The sequence below is a fragment of the Crocodylus porosus genome, unplaced genomic scaffold (assembly GCF_001723895.1).
Source record: "Crocodylus porosus isolate Cpor-Errol unplaced genomic scaffold, CroPor_comp1, whole genome shotgun sequence".
NCBI lineage: Eukaryota > Metazoa > Chordata > Crocodylia > Crocodylidae > Crocodylus > Crocodylus porosus.
The window spans coordinates 21,776,544-21,793,918 of NW_017728915.1; the positions used below are offsets into that span (position 1 = coordinate 21,776,544).

General features: G+C 38.5%; 1 protein-coding gene across 4 annotated transcripts in view; it reads left to right on the plus strand.

Annotated features, from left to right (window-relative positions):
* The window catches only part of ZNF536 (zinc finger protein 536), a 333,084-nt gene that overhangs the window by 217,594 nt on the left and 98,115 nt on the right, over positions 1-17,375 (plus strand). The window contains exon 7 of one of the 4 annotated variants that reach the window (XM_019535812.1): positions 11,951-12,014. The exons of the other annotated variants lie outside the window; for them this stretch is intronic. Within the exon in view, the coding sequence (XP_019391357.1) occupies positions 11,951-11,991 (41 nt within the window). The 3' untranslated portion in view covers positions 11,992-12,014. The remainder of the gene's footprint in view (positions 1-11,950; positions 12,015-17,375) is intronic. 4 annotated transcript variants of the gene reach the window in all.

Sequence of the window (17,375 nt, forward strand, 5' to 3'; positions counted from 1 at the left end):
GAAATGAGGAAGACACTGTAGGCCACAGTTGTGTCCTCCCTTGCATGCCTCCACTATATATATCACCTACACAATAGGTCATGTAATTTCCATATTCCTTCAGATCCTGTTTATCATCAGTTATTTGTGGCAAGGGGAATTTTATATAGTGTAACAGAAAAAAAAGTGTGTGATTGAGAATGGCTATTGCTAAAATATCTGCCCCCAAATGGAGCAAAATCTTTCCATGATTGGATCAAAAACAATCCAAAGAAAACTGCCAGTATTGGTCCCACATCTCTGAAACTACATCAAAGGAAAAGTAACACTGAAGTGTGGTACATGAATGTGTGTATGCGCAAATTTCTAAAAAACATTCCAAGAAGTCCTTCTTTTATTTATCTTTTACATTGTAAGAGATTGGTATGAACAAAATGTTGTAGATTTTCCCTTTCAAGAATATAACATCATTGGAACCATGATTGTAGTGGTGTCAAACTGATTTATTTTTTTAACTGAGCTAAAATTCACAGTGTGACGGGACTTTTAAAGTACAGTTTATTTGTCCTGTGGCTCTTGCATTAGTAGAGATATATCATATTACAATGCAAATTATAAACTCCTTAGAACCAAGCACCATTGTCCTTACTTATGTTTTGTAGGAAGCTGAATATACTTCCAGTCTGGGAAATAATTAAATATATCTACCTGCATTTGAGGAGCTCCCCAGAAGACTGCAGTAACATTTTTAACTAAACTGTTTTTTCTCAAAGTCAGCCAACGGATAAAATAATTTCATTCAATGGTTGGGGAGAGAATCTGTATAAACCTAGCAACACACCCTTCTGGAGGATCTTTTAGCCTTGATTAATTGGGAGGTATAGAACAAGTCCACTACAAAACTATCGAAGCATATGGGACCCTCATGAAACACTTCAGCCTGATAAGCCTTCGGTTAAATGGCTTAGTTAAGTACCACCTGCACTTGCTAACTGTAGCATTTCTCCCACCCTATGTAAGTCTATCTGTCTGACAGGCAGTCCTTGCTTTATTCTTTAAAACAGACCCCTGATTCTGCATGTTTTCAGATTGTCGGGGAAAATCCTTTTTTAAAAACGAACGACCTTCTGCAACTCATTTTCTTAGGCAGATTTATCTTTCCAAATGTGCCAAATGCCATGCTGTCGCCTTAATATTATCACATTGTAAATATCTGCCCTAGTTGAAGCTTTCATTTAAACTCTACCGGTAGCATGATAACAGACATTTAAGGGATTTCCCCCCCTCCCTCATCAGATTGCTATTAACTCAGTTTAAATATATCTGACCATGGAACACACACAGAGCAGGGGTGAGCAGAAGAGTGGGAGGACCTCAGGGCCACTCAGTTTACAAACAGGCATCACATCAAGGCTGTCCTTTGCCCCCTCTTACATTTCTTATTACAGTACATTAAAACCCTTTGCTCTGTCAAATTGACAAAGGCAGCTATAAAAGGGGTCCTTTCTAATACACAGTAATATAAACTATGTTTGTACACTTACCACATAATCCCTAATTACTTCCTTACTTTTATGTGTGGAGCGCTTTGACGTATTTCTGGATACTTAGGGAATAGAATAAAATCAGAAATTATTTCTTTATAAATGTGGGGCAATATGTGCATAGGGGATTAACTTCTAGACTGGTGACATGGCTCACATTTCAAAATAAATATACTAAGTGTCATTGATCCACTAAGTGTCAAATCAAAAAATGTGACACCAACAAAACTCGTATATGACCCTGACATTCCTCTAGTACTTAAAGCAATTACCCTACTATTTAATAACAATGTTTATGAAATTGCTTTTTGATTGGCTATCATTTATGTCATACCTATGTCAATAATTCCTAGTGAATGCCTCCATGTGACCTTTAACCTTCCTTTAAAAATAATTTTCATTTCCTAGTAGCAGGAAGACACTTTAGGCAGGGTGAAATGGGCACTTCTGATGGTGACTGTCGTTTCTTGACTTTTTGCCTTGCAATCGACAAGGGATCCAAATTATGAACCCTCCCCCACCCCCTCGCCCAAGAATTGCATGTTTTGTCATTCCATAACAACTTTGGGAATGTACTTCAACTCATGCCCACGTAAGAAACGTACAATACAGAGGAGTATCCAAAATCAATGTTCTAATGTGAAAACTATTACATTTATCTGTTTTACTGTAACCTCTTTACACAGTATACTCCATACAGATCAGAATACATTCTGTCGCTCTAACTACCAACTTACAGGTGTCAACACTTCTGCCAGATGTTTGTTCTTCTTAAGCCTTTGTCTTAAACCTCCTGTTTGCTTCTATGCTTCTCTTGAGATGTGGATCTAAGAAAGAGAGTACAAATATAAACTTAACAAATGGACATGCTGATTCTCCAGACACTTCTTTGCTCTGTCTTAGGATCAGACAGGTCTCAAAGTGCCACCAAAAAGCACCCCCACAAAACCTTATTAGCTCAATGGGGTTGGAGCCATTCATTCTCTCTCTCACTCACACACACACACACACCCTGTACACACATCTTCTTTTTTTCTCTTTACTCACATCATCTCAGTGCTTTCAAGCATTACAGTACTTTGTTTATTTCACTGTGTAGACACAGATGTCAGACCCAACTCATGGTTTTCTTGGTGGATTACTGGTAGAGTGGAAACCAAAATCTGTGGCCTGGCAAATAGTTGAAGGGGTTTGCTAAGAATATGCCATAAATGTTTCTTTTGTGGTTACAGGGAGGCCTGACTGCAGGCTAGGAGCTAATATGTTTTAAGGCCTGGCCCTGCAGGGTGCTGCGTTTCCTTAATCAGTACTGTTCAAGACCTTGGGGAGCTCTGGCTGTACATCACAGACACAAGTAAAGGGTACCTTATTCTGTTTTTCTTTGCTGACACACATGCAATAATCTGTGAAACTGCTACACCCAAAGAGCTAGCATAGACAAAGTACCAGGCAATCACTAAATCTTTATACATCCATGTCATTGACCTGCTTCTTGCAAAGTTAGACAGCCCTTTGGAGGAAATCCCAGGAGTCTCAACAGCACTCTCTACCCTTGCACTCACATCAGAAAATAAGGGTCTCCAGACTCTACAAATGATGTCAGAGATACTTCTAGGTTTCACTTCTATAAGAATCCAGTTAGGGGTCTAAATACCCTTAAGAACATGACCCTAAATGGCATTTTCAAAAGTGATTTGAGGGCTGAAGTCTCATTCTCTTTCAAGGAGTTTTAAATTCCCATGTGTTCAAGGCACTTAAGAACACAAAGTGGCCTATGGAACACAGGCATGTTTGACAAGTTTATCTGACCATCTGTTGGTGGAACTGAAGAATTAGGAGCAGTAGAATGTATGTATGTCCTCAAAAATGTATGTCTGCATGTCCACAAAAAATTGACATGCTGGGTTCTTAATGTTTCCCTGATGAACTTTCCATTAGATAAACTGTGGGCATGTCTACACAAGAGTCTTTACTTGACATTAGAACAAATTACTGGACAGTAAGCGTCACCGTCTACATGTGCAGACACTTACTGCACAGTAATTTGGTCTATTCTCAAGTAGAGCATTAAAGTTGTTAATACAACTAGTCAAATACAACTACCTGTCAATACAACTAGCAGATTTACTCAGGAGTTATGACTGCACAATATGGTACATGTAGACAGCCGACTGGCAGCAAATTTGTTCTCGGTCAGCTGGGGGGGATTGCTACCTATCCCCGGGAACTGCCAACTGCTAGGGCAGGCTTTGCCACCATAAGCCAGGCAGGGAGATTGTTATTGCAGAGATTATCACGCAGACTGGGAGGTTGAACAAGCTTCCAGCCCCCACTCTGTGACTGGGAGCTCCCTGCACAGGGAAAGTTCCCTGTCCAGCCTGGACCTGGCCGGGACAGTTCCCAGGTAGCCCTAGGTTGGATGGGGATGTGCAGCCGGAAGGTGGCTGGGGACTGTCCCATTTTGGGCAGTCCTCAGCCAGCTCTGGGCTGCACATGTAGACTTCCCTGTGCAGCTCGAGGCTGGTCAGGAATTGTCCTGGTCATTGGGAAGTTCCCAGCCCTGTGCCCCAATCGGATGATTGAGGCAGGGGCTCTCCCCGCCCAGCCAGGGGCTCATTGCTAACTGCCCCACTGGTGGATTGGGGTCGAGAGCTGGGACCTGTCCCTCCCCTGCAGCTCTTTCCAAGCCCCCTGCCCCAGATCATGGAGCCGGGGCCAGGAGCTCACTGCTGCTGGGACTGGGTGACATTACCCCTGCCTGAGGTCTGGAGACAGAGCCCACCCCAGCACCAGGCAGCTCCCGGGGCAGCTGTCTTCTGGCCCCATGCTCCCTGCCACCCTAGAGTTCATCCTAGCTGTGTAGACACCTGCCCAGGGTGAGTTTACTCTGGAGTAAATTACTCTAAAATAAACCTACCCCAGAACATTTTCATGTGTCTGCACACCCTGTATGTGGGACACATGTTTCTTATAGTAAACATGGCAATAAATTTAACACAGGACACATTGTATGGTACACTGGGCTAATAAGAATTCTTTGGTGATACTTTGAGGCATATTTGGTCCCAAGACAGAGCAAAGGAGTGTCTGGAGAATCAGCATTGCCATTTGTTAAGTTTCCATTTGCACTTTCTTTTTTGACAAAAGAGCCCCCTTTAGATGAAGCTTATTTTATTTGCTGCCTGTGGGCTCAGCTGTTTTCCACATTTCCACCCATATTCTGTTCCATACTAAAACTTGTTAGTACTATTATTCTTGTTTTATTATTAATGTACTTTGTTATTATTTATTGGTATGTTCAGTACTAACAATGTTCTTGACACCATACTGTGCACAAAATGAGAGTCTTTGCACTCTTTCTATCACCCTCCTCTCAGTTCTTTCAGTAAGTACTGATCGCCAGATTGTTGGTGGTAACAATCATTCAGGTTGATAATGTTCCTCTCCCCTCATCTTAATATCCCATTGTCAGCATCTCAAATTTTCAAACAGTTTCACTTACCAGAGTGAAATTTCCAGATTTGGAGGAAAATTCTCAAAAGCAGCAAAGTAACTCATAGTGCATCTACCCTGCAAACTTCTTAGCCGTGTAAATTAGCCTGTGGTTAGATTTGCGCTCCCACAGCTTGCTACTTCAAGTATCTAAATAGTTCATTTAAAACTAACTCATGTATCTTTATGCTATGCTACAGTCTGTAATGTAGACATATATTTCGTGGCATAGCACTTTAGGCCAGTTCCATATTAAAAAGGCCATTGTCAAGCAACAAGAAATGAACAACTTGGCCAGGCTTTTAGAAGTCATCTCTTCTTCCCTAGCCCTAGGTCCTTCAGCTTCAGGTACGCATTCAAACCCTCTTACCCTCTTCAGTTGAAGCTAATGTAACTCATCTCATCTGACTGCAAAGCATTTGTACGTTTGTGTAGAGTCCTAATATCTGACACTCCAACTGAACTATCTTCGAGTTGATATATAGCTTTCGCATATCCCAGTGAAAATTGGATTCATTTTGACTGACTTAGGACGCTTTGCAGATCAAAGGTTGTGCATAGACAGTAACATTTCATCATTCAACATCCCCCCTGAATTCAAGAAGCTAGGGAGGCACAAGTGCTGCACAAGCGCGCATGGCTAGCAGACCTTTGTGATGCCTGTGCATATCTCCTTAAGTGCATATTGAACTATGCAGGGTGCCAAGAAGGGCACCATGGTAATACATGGAGTCAGGGCAGTAAAACACACGTCAAAGGAGGGAGAACTAAACTTTAGCATTAATGTTTCCTGGATTTTGAGTGCTTCAGTGTATAACTTTGACCTCCTGTTAACGCATTTGTTTTAGGAGTATAAGTTTACTCACAGATTTGATGTAAAATAGACTGTACCCATAAGTCATACTGGAGCTGTTTACATGTCCCAGTAGGTATGTTTTGTTTGTTCATAGGGACAAGCACTTTATCCAATTTCTCTTTTGGAAGTTGATGTAAAATATGGAGCTTTTTCCCTCTTACTAGTTAACTATTCCTCTAGATTGTCTCCTATTAATATGCCATAATATGTTGATGTAAAACCCTTAAATATTTCCATATGTAATAAAAGGTCAGGGATATTATTCTTTCATTACCAAGAGTCATATATCAAATACCTCACAGAAACTTCTACTCTCAAGTAAAATAGGAAGATAAATATATTGATTACAGCCTACATGTCATATTAGCTCAACTTCTTTGCATGAGTATCTGATTTTCACATTTGAGAATGTACAGTAGTTATGCACCACTCTTTTTGTGCATTTTTTCTGGGCATTATACCGAGACTGAGATTATGCTGAGGGAGTAATTGAGTGCATTCTCCTGTCTGCTTGAAGAGTCAGTACAACATGGAGTAAGTCTCCATTCACTCACTTTCCTCCTCTTAAATCAAATACTGTCCCTTTTATGATGTTTAAGAATTGGAGGTCCAGGAAATGCATATCCTTGCCCTCACTGAGGGTAACACAAGTATCTCATAGACTGTAAACAAGAGAAGTTTCATACCAAATATTAGTCTCCCTCTCTTCTGCCTCACCTGATACCTTGCTTTTAAAAACTTATTTATAACATTTCAGAAAAGTAACAATTATCTCTGTATATATCAATCAATCATAAAGCATGCTGAGGTTATAGAGATCTAGCCACCTCTGCAAGAGGAGGATGCTACAGCTGTGACATAATTACATTATCAACTTAATTAAGGAAATGAGTGAAACTAGAGAGAAAACAAAACAGCCAAAGAGAAGGCTGGAGGTGGGAAGGAAAAGTAGGATGGGGAGGGGTGGCATGCAAAGGATGTGTTAAATTTAGCTCTTAAGTGGTTTAAAAAGGGATCCCACATGTCATAAAATCATTGGGTTTTTATCCTGGGCTCCTTAGTTTCAAAAGTGATGCTGGCTGTGCCAGAAGAACATGAGGCAAGACAGAATAATGACACCCCCAGAGGTAATGGTACCACTATACCGTAGATTGTTAGGGTGTTGAATCATGCGATAGAGGCTATAATATATTCCCAGGCTTTTTCACAGAAGAAATTTGTCCTGTTGTTCTTGCACACTCCAGTTTACTATTAGCTTCTGTACAAATTTAGGGCATACAATGGCTGTAAGCTCAAGTCCCTTATTCTTTTTATTTTCACCCAAATGTTGCACTGAACCAACAAATGCTAATTTCTGCCAGGATAGCAAATATTGCCCAATATAGATCATTGTGAGGAAGAAGCCCTTCTCTTGAATCCCAAGCATCTTTCATCTTTTTAGCAACAAGAATGTTGGATTTCTCCAGATCCTTTATTTGATTTCAGTGTACAACTATGCACTCGTCTAAATGTAACCCATACATAGAACAGTGGTTGCACTAGAGCAGTCATGGCGAGATGTCTAAAGGGGTGTCAGCAAATTGGACAGGGTATAATTTTAGTCAATGTGTTCTTGTCTTATTTTAGTTCAACATCATTTCCCAGTTGCAGTTCTTTTGAGTGACACACGGAATGCAAAACAACATAAAAGGTCTGCCCTGAGGCAGATATGTGTCCATGTAGGACTTTAATTATTCTTTTTGAATCATATATAATATGCAAACCCAATTCCTTGCATAAAAGGGTGGTAGAAAATTGTGGATCACCTGTGTAACTATTTTTTATGATAGTCCTTATATTTTTAGAAGTACTAAACACAGGGAAGGTCCTTAATAAGCAAATGTACTCTTTGGATTTTTTCATACAATGTTTAGGAGAAAATGCAAAACAATTGCTCCCATGGTGTTTTGCAATGGCATCTAAATCATTGTTTTTAGAAAGGCATTCTTTTTTTTTCATTCGACTGCTGTGTGTGTAAATGGCACTTTTAGTACGTGTATAGTACAGTATATATGCAAAATGTATTTGAATTCTTTTCTTTAAGTCTACTAACTCCTGAATTGCTGATTCTTCTCCTAGCCCTGATCTTATTTAGATTGCTTTTATACCAGTGTAACTATTGGATTCACAGAGGTGACTTTTTGATTTATACTGGTATGAATTAAATCCAAATCAAACTGCAGCTTTTTAAGAAATAATACTTAGCTGGCTTTTTAAATAGCACATGATTAGTTTTATATTAATAGACAAAAATAAGTGTGTGTGTGTGTGTGCTTGCATGTCTTTTTTTTTTCTCTTTGAGTTTGGAGAGCATTGAAATGTAGATGGTTCTGATGTGAACTGTTTTTCATATAGAAAAAACAGCTGGTGGCAAATGGAAAATGTCATCACATTTTTGCCACAGATTCTCAGCTTGATCCAAAGCCCACTGAAGTCAATTCAAGGCTTTCCATAGTAGACAGGAAATAGGTGTGGCATTGCACTGAATCTTTGAGACACCACTCCTAAAGTTCCCTTTATGGCCAAACCTTTATGGAAGAAAGAACCACCATGAAATGGAGCAGTCTGCTACTTTGTGGTGCCATCAGGCAGCTGACATTAAATGAAATCTGAGCCACAGAGATCTATCTCCATCCCGTTCATCTCCTTGATGTTGCTTGTAAATACCACACTGAAAAAAAAATTCACTGCAAATATGAATTTTAATTTTGTGTAATAGTATCACCAGTTTTTTAACAGAATTTGACAGTATTTAAAGTTCAGTCAAATTACAGACAGACCCGAGGAGTTGTTGAACGCAGCATTTCCTGCAGCATAGGTTAGATGTGAAATCAAATAGCAACCTGCACAAGGACAAACAGGCAACATGTTGCATTTAAAAAAGAACGATTCTAAATGGGTAACCCATCCGTGGCCCAACACAGTTATGTAAGGCTTGTGTTCAAATCCCAGTCTAAGTACTTTTCCTGCTTATTTACTCATTGTCAGCCTGTTTTTTTTCTTTTTCAAATAAATTATTTGAAAGTATTTGAAGCCCATCTTGAAATTAAACACAACATGTTTAAAACTGTTATAAGAATGAAGTTGAAGCATTCAGATTAGATGTATCTGCCCCTCCAGTCCTGAGCATGTTCTGACCACAGTGTCAATGCTTGTATTACAGTCTTTCCACTTACATTTTTAATGGGAATTACACATAGAGACAGGAAACATTTTTCACAAGGTGCTTTTCCTTTTCTTTTTTTTCTTTTCAATTTTAGCAAAAAAAACATAAGGCTAGTACCTGTTAGTTTGGAAACATCGAGTTATGTTGGTGTAAAAAAGGAGACCAGAGACAAACCCAGATATCAGTGAAGATCAGGTTTCATTCAGATGATATAAACCAAGTGTTTAGGCATGTTCAATTTTCTTCACAGTTCTTTGGTCATTCTAGTGTACAAAGTTTTATAATTTACACCCAGGAGACATTTGCGGTCTGCAGCCCACTGACTAGCACTCACCTTGTGCTAACTGTCTGTCAAAAATGGTCACTCAGAATTTGTTGGTCTGAAAAGTAAGCGTTTGGTACCTTTCTTTAGAAACATAATAGACAGCTTTGCTTTCACACCTCTTAATAGCCTTTTTAAAAATAGTTTCTCTAGAAGGATGCTTTTTTAGTGCTTGGAGCTTTCCACCTCGACATTTTTCAGAATTTATTGGGATTATTTTTTATGTTTTTATCCTAAATTTCCTGATGCCACACTGAGATGCTGCCAGTTTAGAAACTCCAGCTGTTGTGAGTCACAAGGGTAGGCTGTCAATGGCAACTGGATCACATAGGCAGGGAAATGTTATTTGTAAAGTCAAAGCATTAACCCTTTGAGGAAGGGTTTTGTCCCTGTTTGCAAAAATAAACTTTGCACTGTTGCGTTGTATTAGAAAATCCTCATTTTGTTCCCTATGATTTTTAAACTATTATTGTCAATAGTGTAAATGTTTTTGTGTCTTATTTACATTTTCAGTATAATGGTTCTATAACCTAGCATATAGCTAGAGAAATAATGACAATTCTCTATTTATAACCCAGAGCCTTAAAACGTCTTCAGCTCTCCAAGCGAAAAGTGAGTTTTTACAGGAACCCAATGTTATTCAGTGGTAGGCAGGAGAAGCTTCCAGGTCTGCATAAGATCTGTTCAGAGTGGAAATTAGTTGTGACTCCCTGTAGTGCATATGACTATGGGAAGCTACAATGCTCATTTGTCCTGCTGAGATGTTCTTGTATGTGATTTAGTGGCTGCAGAAGTTATTTTTTTATTTTTTTAGGATTGCAAAGATCTGCTCCGGGGAGCAACGTGGTAAAACTAGAAGTGCAAATTCTACCCGATTCCCATAAAATAGCAATATCCTTCCATAGGTAGGCTGGAAAGAGTTAGAGGTGTGACTTAGCACAGATCAAGGATAAATGAACAGTATATTGCAGCCAAGAATCAAGATCCTACAGTTCTTGTAAGAAATGCACATACACACACATACATGCACATGCACACCTTTTACCCTAAGCCTGAACTTAGATTGGATTAATGGCTCTCTCTCTGACTGGAGGTGTTCCCTCTGATTAATCCATTTTTGTTCTGCAGCATCAGCAACGCTACAGTTTTAAAACTGTGCAGCAGTTCAAGTGTAGGCTTTTTGTCTGGCAGCTCAGAGTAAAACGATTCCAGTACCAGTTCCACAGGTCTTCCCAAGCAGGCTCAGTGGAAACCCTTTACATCATCAGGCTTGGCCCAATACCACAACCAACACCAAGGGATTCATCCAGCGAGCAATGGAAACTAGAACTCGTGTCCCACTACCATAGCAGGGAGATGGTTTGGTTTCCTACTATATGACTTGGCTCCTCGTGTACTAAGTTGCACAAGCCTGCAGAAATTCTGTCTCAGCAACCACGGAGCTGTGTATTATCTGAACAAAGCCCTGAATTATGACTTCCTATTGTACGCCAATATAGTGTCATTTAAAGTCTCAAACCAGCCAAGAGCTCGCACAACCTTACCCTTTCTGCCACTCTGGGTACAGAAATAGTCAGATCTTTTTGTTCATGATTAACTGACTCATGCTTGGAAACCATCAATTTAAAAACCATTTCGGTCAAAGTTACTGGAATGTTCTCTGCCCAGGCATAGCAGTATATTTAAATTACAAAAGTCCTCATAAAGGTGTCTGAAATATTCTTAATCATTTTCTGAGTATATAGCAAATTTGGCGCTAATTACAGTTATTTACATCCCCTACACCCTCCAAAAAAAGGGCCTGCATGAAATGGAAGGAAATTTGGATACATAATGTGCAGTGACAGCTCCTACAGCATGATGGGGAGGGACAATTTGTGACTGTCACAGGGCTGTGCTCAGCTTCATAGAGATGGGATTTCTCTACATGCGAAAGTATGAGGAAGGCTAAATAACTCACAGGTGTCAAAGGCACCAAAGAATTATGCTTGTCTGACCTATGAAAGGATAAATCTCATTCCTTGCTGATAGCCATGAGATTTCCCTTTAAGTGCAATAAAAATTTAGCATTTTCCTCACCTAATTGTCTCTTATAATTTTCTCAAATTTATTAAAACAAGATTTTCCAATTTTTAAATATATTTTTTACTGGTAGATTGTGCTCTTTAGTATCATTTTACATAATTTAATACAATTTGTTCCATCCATTGGTTTTCATGGAGATACAAGCTGTTCGTTTGTGAGAAAGCTGGCATAGGAGTAAATGCTGGCAGAGAGTCACCTCCAGGAGTTTATTCAGATTTCGAAGTTGCGTATAGGCACTGGCCATTTGGAAGCAGATTATTGTTAACTTTGCTGCTGTTATCATTATTAGGAGTATTTTTAAAATTTTTCCTATCAACATTGGTAGCCTTTCCCCCACTCTTGAAGCCTTCGAATTGTAAATCACACTTGTTCTGTCTGATGAAACAGTAAAAAATTATAAGCTTGTAAGAGTGGATTTTCTTTACTGAATGAAAAGAACACAGGTGTTTCTTTAATTATTTGTGCAGAAGGAAAAAGTAATGCTGAGCGGATGTACTGTAATGATTAGAACGCTAAAGAGGAGAGGCCACAGTAAGTAAGAGTCTTATTTCTTCTCTGTAGCTATTGTTGTCTCATTTTCTGCTTTATCTCATTCATTTAAGTGCTGTACTCTCAATTTCTTGAAAAAAAAATTGGATCTGTATGTATTAAAAATATGCCAAACTGCTTGCACTAGGGAAGTAAAAAGAGTCTGTGTCAGATTGTCAGTCAGATGTCAAGCAAAAAATTCCTGTGGCCAGAATATGGTAGGAAATTCTGCAAATCCATTATTTTTTTTTTTATTTCTTTCTTTACTAAGGTCAGCTCTCCATCTTGAGGCCTCCCTAAGTTGCCATCTGGCTTCCTCATGTAGCATGTTTCCTCATATAAGGTGCTTCCAAAAGCTGGGACCCAAGCCCTAGGTAGCAGGAAGAAGCCAATAATTGGACTTTTTCCTCCCTTTTCCTCTTCCTAACTGGCTCTTTGTTCGCATGTGAAAGGACCTGGCCTCAGCACTCTAGCTAAATTAAGTGTAGGCTTGGCCTCTCAGGTCACTCAGAAAAGGAGGGCTGTCCCTCTATCTCCTCTTGACTTAGTGGGTAAAAGACCAAAATCACCATTTGGGTATACAGAATCAAGGCTATATTTTATGGGCATCATACATGGCATATTGGTCCATTTTCATCTTTCACAATGTTTAACAGAATAATGTATGTTTATGGTATTCTAAACGCATAGTTAACACCGAGAGTCTGCTTACTACACGTGTCATTATGGGCCCAATCCTACTGCATGTTCAGATATTGAAGTCAGGAGGAGCTTTGTGTGCCAGACTACATGACTAAGTCCTATCATTTATTACAGAACAGTCTTTTTTTTCTTTATAATAATGCTGTGTTCTACATTTATGTAGCAATTGTATATACGTGGAACATTTCATCAACCAGTGAATGCATGGATGTAGTCATCTCTGGCTTGGAAATCCTGTGGCAATGCTTTGCAGGAGAGTTGGGGTGGGATCCCGGGGGTGGTAAGACATTCAACTGAAACTACAGTGGGAAGTATGTAATTATCAGAATGGGGTTTTATCCAGAAAACCAGCCTAAACCTCTCGTTTTTACCAAAGATGCTGTAAGGATCTTAATGCTTTTGGGTCACAGCGCCTTTATGTTTTATGTCAATACCTCTCCCCATAGCCTAACATCATGGTATAGCATCTGTTTATAAATGACATCAGAGAAAAGAGTGCTTAGGGTCTCTTTGGAGGTTTCCCATCTGAAAACTAACTAGACCCACAATTTCATATCTAGCATTTTATATAGAATGATTTTAAGAACAGAACAATAGCCAACCCTCTTGTAATGTAGGAATGAAGCCACTGAACAGTTTTGCCCATTTACTTGCCACCATGGAGTAGAATCAAATTCCTAAGGCTATACCCACATCACACCTTTGCTTCCTGCCTTTTCTTACGGAAAATTATTTGCTGCAATGTCTGGGGTCCTTGATTAAAAATGAAAAAAAAAAATCTGTTTAATTTTGGCTTTCATCTGTAATGGCCCTTCACTGCAACACCTGACACTTTTGACTGTTTAGTGAACAACTCATTTGAAATCACACAGATAGGGCATATATTATCTACTATGCTGCATGCAATAAATGAGGCATCAATGTAAAGTCTCCTATAACTCTCTGCAGAACTCTTCAAAAGGAAACCCACATGTTATTCAGTACCCTGTGCTTAGAGGACAGCTAGCCATCCTGTTTAACTGCAGATTATTTTTTCTATCAGTGTCAGTGTTAATTTTGAATCCCTGGTCCAATTCTGTGGCTTACTTCTTGTACCAGTGCAGAATGTATATAATGTGTCTGCGGTTCTGTTGATCTTGATATCTTGTGTAGCCAGAAAAGCCGTCTTTTTTCTGTTCTTACTGGGTTTTGGTGTTTTTTGTAACCCTATCGAAGCAACCATGAGCCTTGTTCTCTCCTCTCCCTGGCCATCTGCTTGAAGCATCTGGTAATCAGGTGCAAGCCCCCACATCCAGAGCATTCATGCTTAAATTTGCAGCTACCTTGCCACCCACATTGGCTTGTTAAACTGCCAAAATGTACCTCTTTCTGTACTGGATATGATAGTGGGACTGAAATTCCACCATCAATGTTCTGAAACTGTGATAGGCCCATGTGACATTATCGCCTTGAAACATAGATATGTATCAGTCCTCTCACATTTTTCTATTCTAGAGTCTCCAGCTAATTGCTGCTCCAGTTGCTTATCATTGCCCAGCAATGTGTACTACTTTGAGTTGCAAATAATTTCTCAAAGAAATATGTAGGTTTAAAAATGTTGATGCTTAATGTGCACTTGTCATTTCTGAAATTCTTTCTTCTTTTATATCTTTTTTTCATCTCAATAATCTTTATGTGTGTGTCTCCCAATAGAAGAAACAAATGTGCACATTGTTCTGCTTCACATTTTAATTTTATATCTGTATTCTAGGGACACTGCTGTGTTCCTAGCAGCTAAGAACAACAAACTGTCAAATTGAGGCAATGGATAAAGTAGCTTTAACTGAAATTTGGCCCGTTGAATTCTAAAGTAGAAAACTGGTTATGTCTAAAAGCTCAGCATGCAACAGCCCCTGGCACTTCCCTGTAGCCCCTACAGAAATGTCACAACAGTAGGAAAGCCCCAGGGCATATGGTTTGTTTTACTGCAGTCCTTAATCAGAAGAGTGAAAAATGTCTCATTTTTGACTTTTGTCACAATACAAGCTTAAACTGCTGTTGGTTCCACTATCGGTGCAAGATCAGAAAGGGGCCTTAGTGTCAGCAAATTTTACAAAGATTCAAGTCCCTGAGGAGTGTATTAGTTATTTCATTAGAACCAAAACACCATCTGTCTCTTAAGTTATATGGCCAAATTCATTAAGAGGTGTATAGATGTGTAAAATTGACCCTTGGAAGTATGTATGTATGTAGGTATGTGTATATGTGTGTATACACACACACACACATATACACATACCTACATACATACATACCTACATACATATGTACAGGGTCATAAAGTACTTGTACCCTTTTAAACTTTAATAACTTAGGTTGTGCACAAGGTCTTTATGGAGACCCAGTATACATATATATGCACATGCATGCATGCATACATACTTCCAAGGGCCAATTTTACATATATATACACTTCCTATTGAGGTGTATTGGCTGTATAACTTAAGAGACAGATGGCGTTTTTGTTCTACTGCAATGCGCGCACACACACGCACACACACATATACACATCCATCCATCCATCCATCCATATATATAAAAATATATATGTATATACACACACACTTCCAAGGGCCAATATTTGTTTATAGGATAGTTCGCTATGTTAGCCATGACAAAATTTTGTAGGCCTGTGCTACTTTTGGTTGCATATTCTTGTTCATTACTTGACATAATATAAATGAAAAGCCTCTACTAAGGGTCCTGATTTATCTCCCATTAAAGTAAAAGTCCTTTTGGATAAGATTTTCTTAATGAGCTATGTAGCCAAATCCAGTTGAAAGTTGGGTATCCTTACTCGCTTTGTTATTGTACTCTGAATAGCACAATACATGCTTAAAATACTGTTTGTTTCATATAAACAATGTTTCATCCCAGAAAATTGTTGCAGTATGCTAGTGCACTAGCAAATAGTTTCCAGAATACAGCCAGAGATAGTAAAATTTGATGCTGGACTTTTTCAATAAATGTTGTGTGTGCAAACACTGAAAATTGGATTGAAGATTTTAAGGTACTAACTGCTCATTCTAATGAGAAAATCCATTTATAAAAGTTACAGGGAACAATAACAAAGAGGTAAAATTCCAGACTGATCCTGTAAGTCAGCCTTACTATGAAAGTATTTTCTTAAGATGGTAGGTAAAATTGGATTCATGTGTGTAGGGGTGAGGGTTACACACAGAATGAAAAATGGTAACTATTACTCTGATTACTTCTTGCAAATTGATATAATTTTGCACTTGATACACCTGTCTATATATTTTTCCTGCCAAAGTGCTTATTCATTACCAGCATCTTTCTTTAAACTTTCTTCAAGTGTGATCTAAAAGTCCAGAAATGTTTGTAATACATTTTTTTGAAAGTTAAATGACCTGGAAGAAAGTATCATGAGCAATATAATTTTGCAGTTGGGTAGTATGTTCAATTTGTTAAATATCTGTATGTAAAAGGAAATGTTCAAAAGTAAAAAGAGATCAATAATACATATATTTAAAAACATCCAACCAAATAACACTAATAAGCTATATTGAACTTGACCTTGTAGAGTAAATGCAGTAATCTTTGATTTAAATGTCTGGTATATTAAGATTTCTTGGCTGCATTTTACTTGGGTTGCTTACTCATACAAAGCAAAGTACTGAAACTGCAAACACACACCCAAATCAATGTTTGCACATGAGTACAAGCTGATCCTTATATGTGTAAGTGCTTGCAAGGTCAGGATCAACATTTTCAAATGCATCCATTTTGTCATAATTGTGCGTGCAAATAGGTAACGGCATGCACAATTACATAATTTGCTGATAATCATGCAAGCATTTTCCACCTTCTCTTTCATCAGCTATGCTCACCAATTTGGAAAATTCTAAAAATGGCAATTAAGGAAACCTGCCAAAATTTGGCCCTACATAAATTAAATGTGATTTCATATATATAATGGTTTAGATTAAAATGCAGTATTTATCCAAGTGACTTAAAAATCTCTGAAAACTCATATTCATTATTGCTAAAGCCATATATAAATCCTTAAGGACTTTTTCAGAAGTGGGGAAAATGGATGAGTATTTAGAAGAGGTCTTATTGGCTTGAGTCACAGAGCTGGCTTTCTCTGAGTGTTGTGCTGTAAGTTAGTGGGATAAGTTTGACAGCAATTTAATTTTCATTGACAAATACTGTCATAATATTGAGTAAAAAGTGTATCAACAGTAGTGGTCGATGCTCAACCAGTCATATGGACTGGACGAGCTTACCATATGCTTAACTACAAACTTCTCTTGGAAAGCTCCTTCTAAGCACTTGTCAAGCTTAAGATACTAGTCAATAATGAGCTCAAACAGAACCTGTGAAGTTTTACATTTCATATAGAGAATGGATGAATGTTTGTATGCTTCCTGTGAAAAGGAATGTATTAGCATGCTCCTGACTATACAGCTACAATATTTGCATTTACACAAGAATTCAGTTTGAGGCTAACCTATAGAAAGACCATTAAAATGTCTCCTGGAAAGAAATCTGAAATATAAAATAAAAGGAAATAAAAATAAAACAGCCTCTCCCAGTAATAATGTACATATAAAAATACATTCCATGTATGTGTGTGGGTTTTTTAGTGGGGGGTGGAGG